The 12,770-nt window shown below is 38.1% G+C and overlaps 1 protein-coding gene and 1 long non-coding RNA gene across 2 annotated transcripts in view; one reads left to right on the plus strand and one right to left on the minus strand.

Moving 5' to 3' along the window:
* Positions 1–12,770, plus strand: part of LOC309486292 — a 431,359-nt gene that overhangs the window by 320,969 nt on the left and 97,620 nt on the right. The gene's annotated exons all lie outside the window — the stretch shown is intronic.
* The window catches only part of hs3st1l1 (heparan sulfate (glucosamine) 3-O-sulfotransferase 1-like1), a 52,422-nt gene continuing 43,319 nt past the window's right edge, over positions 3,668–12,770 (minus strand). Inside the window, exon 2 of the mRNA XM_082153479.1 lies at positions 3,668–4,973. Within this exon, the coding sequence (XP_082009605.1) occupies positions 3,916–4,830 (915 nt within the window). The 5' untranslated portion in view covers positions 4,831–4,973 and the 3' untranslated portion in view covers positions 3,668–3,915. The remainder of the gene's footprint in view (positions 4,974–12,770) is intronic.

Below are 12,770 nucleotides of genomic sequence, written 5' to 3' on the forward strand. Positions count from 1 at the left end.
TTTGCGAGAACAGTCAGAATTGCGAGAAAAAAACGTTGATTTGCGCGAACAGTCAGAATTGCGAGAAAAAAACGTTGATTTGCGATAAAAGTCAGAATTGCGAGAAAAAAACGTTGATTTGCGAGAACAGTCAAAATTGCGAGAAAAAAACGTTGATTTGCGAGAACAGTCAGAATTGCGAGAAAAAACGTTGATTTGCGAGAATAGTCAGAATTGCGAGAAAAAACTTTGATTTGCGAGAACAGTCAGAATTGCGAGAAAAAACTTTGATTTGCGGGAACAGTCAGAATTGCGAGAAAAAAACTTTGATTTGCGAGAACAGTCAGAATTGAGAGAAAAAAGTTTGAATTGTGAGAAAAGTCAAAGTTGCAAGATATAAACTCGCAATTGCAAGAAAAAAGTCAGAGTTGCAATTATCTTTTCATTTTTTTCATTCCATGGCAGAAACAACCTTACATACACTTCAGAGCGACCATGACGAGAACGCAGCAAAATCAAGAACCAAACCCTATAAACATGAGTCAAGCATGTGAAATTACATTCCAGATGAACCTTCAAAGCCTTTAAAGCTCAAGAGAACATATTAAAGCTCAGAAATGATGGGATTCAGCGCTTCGTCTCCCTGCATATGAATATGAAGTTCTTAACATTCACTTCACAATCACGATTATTCATGACTATCGGCGGGCAGAAATATCACTGAAGCTGCGCTGAGGTCAGCAGTGTTCAGAGGCTTGATGTGACGTGAAGAGTTCAGGATCGCAGGATTTGTCCGTGTCACGAGTCATTAGTGAGTTACACTCGACCCACAGCACCTCTCTTTAACACCAGCAGACACACGCTAAACTGCTGCACACACACACACACACACACACACACACACACACACACACACACACACACACACACACACGCTAAACTGCTGCACACACACACACACACACACACACACACACACACGCTAAACTGCTGCACACACACACACACACACACACACACACACACACACACACACACACGCTAAACTGCTGCACACACACACACACACACACACACACACACACGCTAAACTGCTGCACACACACACACACACACACACACACACACGCTAAACAGCTGCACACACACACACACACACACACACACACACACACGCGCTAAACTGCTGCACACACACACGCTAAATTGCTGCACACACAGACACACACATGCTAAACTGCTGCACACACACACGCTAAACTGCTGCACACACACACACACACACACACACGCTAAACTGCTACACACACGCTAAACTGCTGCACACACACACACACACACACACACGCTAAACTGCTGCACACACACACACGCTAAACTGCTGCACACACAGACACACACACATACACACACACATGCTAAACTGCTGCACACACACACACACACACACACACACACACACACACACGCTAAACAGCTGTACACACACACACACACACACGCTAAACTGCTGCACACACAGACACACACACACACGCTAAACTGCTACACACACACACACACACACACACACACACACACGCTAAACTGCTGCACACACACACACACACACACACACACACACACACGCGCGCGCACACACACACCCATGCTAAACTGCTGCACACACACACACACACACACACACACACACATACGCTAAACTGCTGCACACACACACACACACACACACACGCTAAACTGCTGCACACACACACACACATGCTAAACTGCTACACACACACACATGCTAAACTGCTGCACACACATACTAAACTGCCACACACACACACACACACACACACACACACACACGCTAAACTGCTACACACACACACACAGTCACACACGCTAAACTGCTGCACACACACACACACACACACACACAATGCTAAACTGCTGCACACACACACACAAACTAAACTTCTACACACACACACACACACGCTAAACTGCTACACACACACACGCTAAACTGCTACACACACACACACGCTAAACTGCTACACACACACACACACACACACACACACACATGCTAAACTGCTACACATACACGCTAAACACACACACACACACACACACACACACTAAACTACTGCACACACACAAATACATGCTAAACTGCTGCGCACACACACACACACACACACACACACACACACACACACACACACACACACACACACACACACAGTCACACACGCTAAACTGCTGCACACACACACACAATGCTAAACTGCTGCACACACACACACACACACACACACGCTAAACAGCTGTACACACACACACACACACACACACACACACACACACACACACACATGCTAAACTGCTACACACACACACACACACACACACACACACACACACACACACACACGCTAAACTGCTACACACACACACACGCTAAACAACGGGGTCCAAACATCAGGAAAACGGGGAAGATGATGAGTTAGAAGGAAGTGGAGATGGGAAACAGCGATAGGATGTTAGAGGAGAAGGGAATGGATGATGAAGAAGATAAAGAGCGGATGCTGTTTTCTTACTCCAATTTCCTGATCTCTCCAACACTGGTAATCCACGGTCTTAATCTGCAGTGTAACTGCTGACTCTCAGGACAAGGTTCAGGTTCAGATTCTGAGTTTGTGTCTCCGACCGTCGGGAGTTTGTCACATCCAAACTTTAAAAGATCTGCTGAAATTGTCATTTGCACTCGATTATTCCAGAGATTCATGATCAGTACCTTTTACTTTTGGGCAACAAAAATTCTGATCATAGTATATTCTGCACTGCAGGGGTTAACTATTAACTACAGCTATTAAAAAACATACGTGTTAATTGAAATAAAGCTGAAATAGAATAAATATTAGATGAATACAAATTAAAATGGCGCAGTATTTAAGTGTTATTTGAAATATTTAATTTGAAGAAAAAAGTGAGAATTGAGAGAAAGGAACTAAAATGATTAACTCATAATAATAACAATACTAAAACTGAATAAAAAAAAAAAAAAAAAAAAAAAAATTAAAACCAGTAAGAAATATTTTTAACAACCTAAAAGTAATAAATGTGAGAAAAGCATATAACATAAGTAGTAAAAATTAAACAAAATTTAAACTGAAAAAAAAAATAATAAAAAAATAATAATATATATATTTGAGATATGTTTATTTTTATTTTTTTATTATTATTACTGCAGCATCATTTATTTATTTTTATTGTGGTGTGCTTATAAATACCATATATTAAAATTATCTGTACAATCATCAATATATTTACACAATGAGCCCCCAAATAAATGCAAAATGTTATTTCACCTACACATCATATCATATTGTATGACACTAAACTATAATTGAGTGTCAGTGTCTCGTGTCATTTTACGCTCTTTCTTCTCGCATAATAAAATAATTTCAACCTGAATCAATATATTATGTGCATTAATTTATTGGGCAAGTACAGCCGAATGTAATACGAATAAGAGTAATTTACATTTAGACAGTCTCTGTCACAAAATCGAGCTTTTCAGGGCGATAAACGATAAGCCAGTCGTGGTTTCTGTTCTCAATCAGTTCAGCTTTAGTTTGACATCAGAGCTTGTCCTGACCATCTCAATGCATGTGTTAAAGAAACGGACACGATATTCAGGAAGCAAAACCATTTATTATCATCAAGTACAAGAATATCAAACGAACAGAGAACCAGATTCGTCTCGACAAAGACACTCGACAGCAAAGATCTTCCCCTCACAGTCACTGTTTTAATATCATATTCGTCAGATTGTTTGTGATCGTTCTCATGAGCAAAGGCTGAGGGGGAGGAGTCTGTACAGCTGTCAATCAGCAACTCGGCCACTCTGATTGGACGGAATGCGAGTTCTAGCTCCTCCCACTACTGCCAGTTAAAGCTCCGTCCTATAAGCCGGTAGAAGTTCAGATTGTGTTGGCGTAAATACAAACGCAGTTGACGGAGAACAGAGTTGTTAACCGGAGGATGAGGACGTCCTTTAGACTCGTGAAGGCATCGCTCGTGTCCATCGCTACGAATGCAATAGAAGCCTTTGGTTTGGTTAAAGTAGAAGTTGGACGCCACGATCCGAGGCGGGAGATCGAGGAATCGCTCGACTCGCTGGAGCTCCGGCAGCGGGTCGTGGATCAGCGTGTCTCCGTCCACGATGTGAATCTGCTCCAGGGGAAAGTGCTGGAGCCAGTTCCTCATGTGCACGTCGTAGAGGCTTCGCTGGATCGCTTTGTAACGCGTGTTCAGCGCGCCGTTCTTCACCAGCATGTTCTCGATGGCCTGAACGGGCTTGTGGTTCTCCAGCCGGTTGAAGTAGACTTGCGTGTAATCCGAGATGACTCTCTCCGTAGGGTCTCTGAGGATCAGCAAGAGTCTGATGGACGAGTTCATGCTGTGAATCCGCGCGGGAGCAACGGGAGACGTGAAATACCCCGGCGTCTTCTCCACCGTGATCTGATGAGGGAACGAATACGGCATTTGCTCGCGATACCAATCGAAGCCTTTGGCGTAGTTCTCGTCCCAGTCGAAGAAGTGGACCTCAGTGGCGGCCGCCGCCACTTCGGGATGAATATCCAGCATTTCCAGCAACGCTCTCGTTCCTCCTTTCCGGACGCCAATGATAATGCTGTGAGGAGTGTGTTTGCTGGTTCCTGGAGGCGGGATCAAAGAAGGGGTGAAAGTCTCGTTTCCAGGGTTTTCCGGGGCCGGAGTCACTTGGATGAACTCTGGAGGAGCGGCATACGTTCGGAGAACCAGGAACAACACGTAACTCAGAAGATTAGCCATGGAGAGGGTTGAAGAGACTGAAGGGATAAACGGCGGGTTGAAATGCAACGGTGTGTGTTCAGTCACGATAGCGAGTCAAGCGATGGCGGATTCTTCCCGTTGGGCGTTCAGGGACGAGGTGTGGCCACCAGTCCGAAGCGCATCTGGAAAACACAAAGAAGTAAAGATGAGTTAAGGTGACTTAATAATAATAATGCACATAAACTACGATAGAAACATCCCTCAAAACCACATGTGACTTTTCCTCAGCAGAGGCTGTGATTGGATAACTGGAGTAACCAGCGGACCAATGGCATCGCAGCATCTCTAATGTTGGTTCTGAAACATCCGAGTTATTTATGATGGAGGGAAAATCTTCCGATTGCAGAAACGTACACTTTTATTACTGATATTTTGCACCAATTATCAAGGAAGTGACCATTTTGTTCTCTTGAACACAAACGATTTATGCAATATTACAATTTTGTGCATAAGTTAAATTCGCAACTTTAAATGGAAAACTTAACTATTGGATCTGTTGATGTTTTCCTCTTTTTACTTACAAATCATGGCCACTCAAATCTATATTCATAAAGATTTTTTGGTTACACTATTTTAAGGTGTCAGTATTACAGTGTAATTATACATTTAAGTACTGAGTAATAATAACAATTAACTACATGTACTTACTATAGGGTTAGGATTAGGATGAGGGTTTGGTTCATGGTTAATTGCATGTAATTATGCATAATTTATAGTTATTACTACAGTAATTACATGTAACATATGTAACAATGACACTGTAAAATTCTGACACTGACTTTCTGTATCGTCTTTAAATTGTTTAATTGACGAGTACTTTGCGAATTCAATGCTCTACTTAGCGCTGAATCAGTGTGATTTTAGATATCATTATAGTTTTCATCAATTTCCCAGTTAAATTACTTTTTTTCAATGTCATGCTGATCCACAAAGATGGGCATTTACCATCTAAAGATCCTCCTGAGAAAACGTGACCCAAATTATTCAGATTTCCTCCAAATAGATCCTATATTCAAGCCAGTTAAGGCGAGACACGGCAGGCAAAAACATCCATTTTTCATGCAGTGGTCAGTTTTTGGGCTAGTTTACTCCTTCAATATGTGTTCTTTCAAGCTGCTATAAAAAACCTTTGAAAAATATACATTAAGATGTTTATTTTATTACATTTAGTTTACTTGCGGCAGTGAGTTTCTCCCGAATTTACCAAGAAGTCAGCATTCCCACGCGACACGCCGAGCTCCGTCTGTTCACTGAAGTCTGTCATGACCGGTGTCGCTGTAAAGCTCTGAGTCTCCTGCACAACGCTATCCCAAATATGGGCATTTCCTTCCTATCAGTAACCAATCGTGAATGTCCAAAGGGGGGTTTAAAGCTAACGACGAAATCTCATTTAGAGCTATTTAACTCTTTAAATGCCGTTTTCTCAAAATGAGTGTTTTGTCATTCTCCAGTACAAACATCTCAGCCTATGTATACCTGTGTACACCACACTCTCCAGTTATACACTTAGCAGTATTCTGAAGATATTTTCAGAGGGATTTGTTAATAAATAATTCCTGGCCTGATTTATGTGACATTTTAATCAAACAAATATGTCGGAAATCGATTTTCTTTACTATGGACAGTATATTTTGATTTCCTATAATGAAAGCATATATCCTGAAATCTTGTGTGTAAACAAAATGAAAAAAGAATTTTGCACCTGGCTTTATCATATGTTCAGATCTAGCTACCGAAAATATATGCAAAATCTCGCATATTTAATGAGATAATGCCTAATTTGCATTAATCAAACATACAAATTTCAAAAACTTGTAATACATTTTTTTTATATACTTGTGTAAGTAATCAACTGAGGAAGTTTCATGGTGATATCTATTATTTAAAAATGTTACCCTATTCACCTGTAGTGTCTCGCCTTAAATTGTTTTTATCTGATTTGCAACTTATAATCAAATAGACACTCTGAGCATGCATGCAATATCACAAATAATTCCACTATAACACACACAAAAAAAGAGAAAGAAACCCTTATAACTCAGAAAGCAATTTGATTATATGTGAAGTGTTGCTGTGTTTATAAAAATGCATTGCAAATTCTACTCAGTAAAAACACTTGGCACAAGATTACCCAGCATTCCTCAGAGGATTCAATCAGTTCTAGTCCGTCCTCAAGATCAGCCAATCACTCCACAGTCTTTGTAACAGGTCACATTTAAAACCTACGGTTAGTGTTATAATATAAGAGACCGAACAAGCACTAACCGACCGTCCCTGTGCGACGGCGTAGACGTGTTTCTTTTCACTTCAGTGGACTTGAAGAAAAGCCAAGGTCAAAATCACAGGAACGCAGTGAAATGAGGAGGAATATGAGAGCGAAACTTGGGAGAAAAAATCCTCTAAAGGACTCGCTGATTGAGTTCAAAGGATCTTCAAGTATCCCATGCAAATGTGCGAAATCGCAAACATCTTCTGACCTTTACGCTTCATCAAATCTCAAAGCGTGGCAAACAGAGACACAGTTACCAGACCCTCTTACACAGACCAAACAGGCGAAGCCTCCAGTCAAAATATTCCGGCAGGGAAAGGTCACTTCCATGGCATTTACCCGCCGCTCTCAAAACTGATTAAACCTTGTAACTCTATTACAGATTACAGCCATCTGCACTCTCTCATAGAGACACGACCACTTGATTTCAGCTCTGAGAACACATTATCCAAACTACACTTCGGCCAAGTCAAGTAGATATTAATCACGTATTAATCATGTTTTTAAAAAAATGAATTGCCACTTCAAACCGCTATCACTGATTGAGTCCTTGGACGCTCACTGGTCAAGCTGGTTTACTTTAACATGTGACCAGCAGCGCTTGCAACAAACCGCTTAAATGAGGGAAAAAACACCTTATAATTACAAAAGAGGGTTTTCTAGGCCCTGCGATGTGGAAAACACTCACTCAAAAAACACAATTGTTTAATATTTTTTCACAACTTAATTTAATTGTGTTCAATCAACCTAATATATTTAAAACTGAAGTTTACTTACTTAATTTGTGTGAAAACTACATGAATAATTTTTGTTGACAACTAACTGGGCAGTGGATCTGTAGTTCCCAGCATGCTTTGCAAGGGACTGCGTTAGGAGGGTAAACTTCGGGATTAAAGTGTTATTTTATGTGTTTTTTCTGTAAATGGAAAGATGTTGTTAGTTTATGTTATTGTTTAATATTCAGTTATGTTAGAAACTTAGAGGACTTTCTGTGATGTTTTTGAATTTTGTGGTTACCATTATGCAGAAGAGTGACGACTGTGTTTAGTTTAGGGCTGTGGACACTCAGTATACTCTATACATGCATTAAAGGGTTAGTTCACCCAAAAATGAAAATTCTGTCAGTAATTCCTCTCCCTCATGTTGTTCCAACCCCGTAAGACCTTCGCTCATCTTCGCAACACAAATTAAGATATTTTTGATTAAATCTGAGAGATATCTCACTCCTCCATAGGCTTCTAAGGGACTGAAACTTGCTGGCCCGAAAGTTATTAAAGAGATCGTTAATATAGTCCAAGTGACTCCAGTGGCTCAATCTTAAGTTTATAAAGCGACGAGAATACTTTTTGTACGCAAAAAAATAAAAAATAAAAATAACGACTTTATTCCACTATTCATTTCCTTCTCTCTGGGCCTCGAGTTATTTCACGTAGTGTTTTAACGCAGCGCTTCTGTGTTGCACGTCACCACGTAGGCTCACTATTGGCCGACGCTGGTCATGTGTGTCATGCGTGTGGCGTACAACACAGAAGCGCTTCTCGTCGCTTTATAAGATTGAGCCACTGGAGTCACTTGGACTATATTAACGATCTCTTTAATAACTTTTCTGGGCCAGCAAGTTTCAGTCCCTTAGAAGCCTATGGAGGAGTGAGATATCTCTCAGAATCAGATTTAATCAAAAATATCTTAATTTGTGTTGCGAAGATGAACGAAGGTCTTACGGGGTTGGAACAACATGAGGGAGAGGAATTACTGACAGAATTTTCATTTTTGGGTGAACTCACCCTTTAAACCTCTATCGCAGACATGCATAAGTAATATTCAATATTACTCTGTAAAAAGTGGTTTTAATTAACACTAATAGCTCCTATCATTGGAAATAACTGTAGAGTCAAATTAGCTAAAATTATAATGTTGGCGATTTTAGGCAGGGCACAAATTAAATGTAGTCAACCTGACAAAACTTTATCTAGCAGGAATGACTAAATTAATTTAAGTTCATACAACAAGATAACAACAAATCATTTCAAACAAATTCGATTTTGATTGAAAAATGTAATTCATTTTCGTGGAAAAGTTTTCCTTAATTTAATCAAGTTCATTCAACAGCTTTTTTTTTTTTGAGTGACTGACAGAATCCTGTCATACAAATGGAATTTATTGTATAATGTCACGGAATTTGGTCAATTTTGGATTAATAAAAATTAAATAAAAATTAATAAAGCTCTTCACTACAAGCTCTTCACCAAAATAACAACTTGAAAATGTGAGAGAAATTACTTTTGTCTCAAAGTAGTAACAATAATAATAATACACATTATTAAAAACATTTTTTTTTAAGGAATATCACACAATTTTTATTCCATTTATAAATTTAAAAAGTAAACCCCTGTTATCAGCACAGGTTTGTTGTAATCGAGTCCTAAACGTGTTTTCATGACTCTCACCAAAAGTAGCTCAGCAATGAAAACTTTATTTCCTCCTTCCACAAACTCTCTCTCTCTCTCTCCCTCCCTCTTATTCCCATCTTCTTCCCGCAAGCCTGTAATGTGTGAGTGAGTGAAGGTGCCGAGAGGAACTGATGTCTCGGATGCGCGGTGACGTCTGAAACAGTAGAAGAGCTGAAGGCCTGACGCTGACAGCGAGACGCCAGGACGAGTTTACTGTCCGAACCAATCAGGCTCACAGGAGCCACTCAAACGGCCCGTCGCAAGCCTTTCTGGGTGATTCAGCAGAGAAGCACCAAATTACTCTATACATGTGCATTAGATGCATAGAAAAAACAACATTTCTTTTCATTTTGCACTTTACTTTCAATGCAAATACATTCCCAGGGAAAGCATGAGCTGATAAAATGAAAAGCTTCAATGCAATGTAAATGTGGATAAGAGCGTCTGCCAAATGCATAAATGTAAATGTGCATTATAAAAGTATGAGACGTGCATTGTATGGACAAACATTTTATACATAATATTATAGATATTATGTATACATATGTTTAGAACCAAGTGAGTATAGGCCTAAGACAAACAATAAGAATTGACTGTAATGGTCAGAAGAATATAAAAATAATTCATAGCTAAATAAGTAAATAAAAAAATATATATAAAAAAATAATAATAATAAAAAAAAAAAAATCACAAGCTGACTATCATATTATGGTCATGAGTATATAATAAATACAATTTATAGCCCACCCCAAAAACTAAATAAAATTAAAATAAATAAATAGCATCAAAAGCTGACTGTTAATGGTCAGAAGTATTATAAAAAAATATATAAAAAAATTATATATATATATATATATATATATATATATATATATACACACACACATATACATAAAATATCACATGCTGACTATCATATTATGGTCATTAGTATATAAATAAAAACTCATAGCCTCCAAAAATAAAATAAATTGAATTAATTAATTAATTAATTAACAAAAACAAATAAGTAAAATAACATCACAAGCAAGTAATGGTCATAAGTATATAATAACTAAAGTTAATAAAACAACTTTATCTATCATGTAACGTCAGTGGTTTATAATGAAAAAAAAAATCTTAGATAATAAATTGATGAGATTGAAATGGTAAAATGGTCAAATCGTTACTCAAGTGCTGAGGAAGATTTAGATATGCTAATGAGAGTTTGGTTTCTGACCAATCACAGCAGACTGGGACATCTGACCAATCAGAGCAGAGCAGCTGTCAAGAGAGGCGGAGTTTAGAGAGACTGAATCTTCAAACGAAGCGTTTCAGACTCTGAGAGAAAAGAGCTGATGTGCAGTGGAGATTATGAGGACATTAAAGTGTTTTTGACATTGGATGCATGTGAACCTGTTGTAGGAGACGCCAAAACTACATTAGGAACCTTTAAAATAGCATAATAGGGTCTCTTTAAACTTAAGACAATTACATTTAGAGATACTGAGTGCTAATCATGCCATTACAGTCCTAACATCACATAATTCCTTCCCTTCTTCACAGTTGCACACGTCTCTGCTTCTGTCAACTGGATCTATTTACAGAAGCAATATGTTAGCGGCTCTTGATATATTCCTCTGTCTGCGCACACTACGAGTCTCCGACTACAGCTCAGATGATAAATGTGTTGGTTCACGCATTCACACACGTGTGTTGAGCTACAAGTCTCTCCACGGGACACAGAGAGCCACTAATTACCCAAAGCGCCTGTGTCTGAGTCTCAGGCTTTCCTCAAGACGAGATGCAAACAGCAGGGAGTGTGATGCTTAGCAGAGCCTCGTTTCAGAGCGATTAGCATAAAACAATAATTAATCCAATGAAGCCTGATATTACAGTGGCTCTTTTCCCACAATATCACAACTGTTTTCACAGCCGATAAGGAGGATTTGTGGAGGCGCTATCGGAGTGAGATAACACACGAGACGAGGTGAAACATGACACTTCTCTCACTGTAAATCCAGGCGAGGACACGTGAAGATGAAGGAGCAATATTCTAATAATAATCATGTCATTTTACACTCTTAAAAATAAAGGTTGAGGAACCTTTAACATCCCTGGAATCTTTCTATTGCACATAAGGTTCGTTATAGTGGAAACAAGTTCTTTAGATTATTAAGATGTTCTTCACGTCGGGCCCTATATGAAATCAGCTTTATTTTCCCCCAAATATCATTGTGTTTTTCATTACATTTTTATTGTTTAAATTTTTCTGGATTGAATCTTTTCTGCCCCATAAAATTTTTGTAATCTAACATAATTACTTATACAATTTAACATCAATTTGTTAACATTTTATTTAATAAAAATTGCATTTTTAGGCCCCTATAAAATCTTTATTTTTATTTTTTTATTTTCAGTTTTATTTTCCACAAATTCTGTGCTAATCTTTCTGGATTTCATTTGAATGGTTTGATTAAATAAAAAAAAATAAAAAAAAATAAAAAAAAATAAAATGCACATTCTGATCCATTGAATTCTTAGAATCTTTACAAATAAAAAATCTTTTTCTGGATTTATGATTTACTGTTAAAATTAAAACACGGAAGAAAATGTTTGATATTCATTAACAAAATTATAATTTATTATTATAACAGACTTTTTTTTTTTTAGCTTTATTTACCAACACACACACACACACACACACACACACACACACACACACACACACACACACACACACACACACACACACAAACATGTATACATGTTTACAAAAAAAATATTTCGTAAAAAAAAATGTTTTCTTACTATTTAATATATTTTTTTATTGTCATTTTTCAGTGAAATATGACCTAAAAATATGACCAGAAATGTTAAGAAAAAGTGTAAAAATATAAGAGGCTTAGTGAATATTCACAGACAGTAGTCTATATCCAAAATTTGCCAAATTCAGTGACATTTCATGTTATAAATAAACATTTTATGATTGGATTCCAGGATTCTGTTCATTTTCTTCCACATCCATGTCACCTTTCCATTGCACAAAAGGTTCTTTATAGTGTACAACGTTCCTTAGATTAGGGTTATTAAATTATTCTCAGAAAAATTGGTTCTTTTAAAAACTATTTTTAAGGGTGACACTCACAGTACAGCATATGCTGAAGAACAGTAATGTCAGTCATTTTATTCCAAACCGGACCGTTTTCCCCCATTCCCAG

This window comes from Leuciscus leuciscus (assembly GCF_965113295.1).
Source record: "Leuciscus leuciscus genome assembly, chromosome: 22".
Taxonomy (NCBI): Eukaryota; Metazoa; Chordata; class Actinopteri; order Cypriniformes; family Leuciscidae; genus Leuciscus; species Leuciscus leuciscus.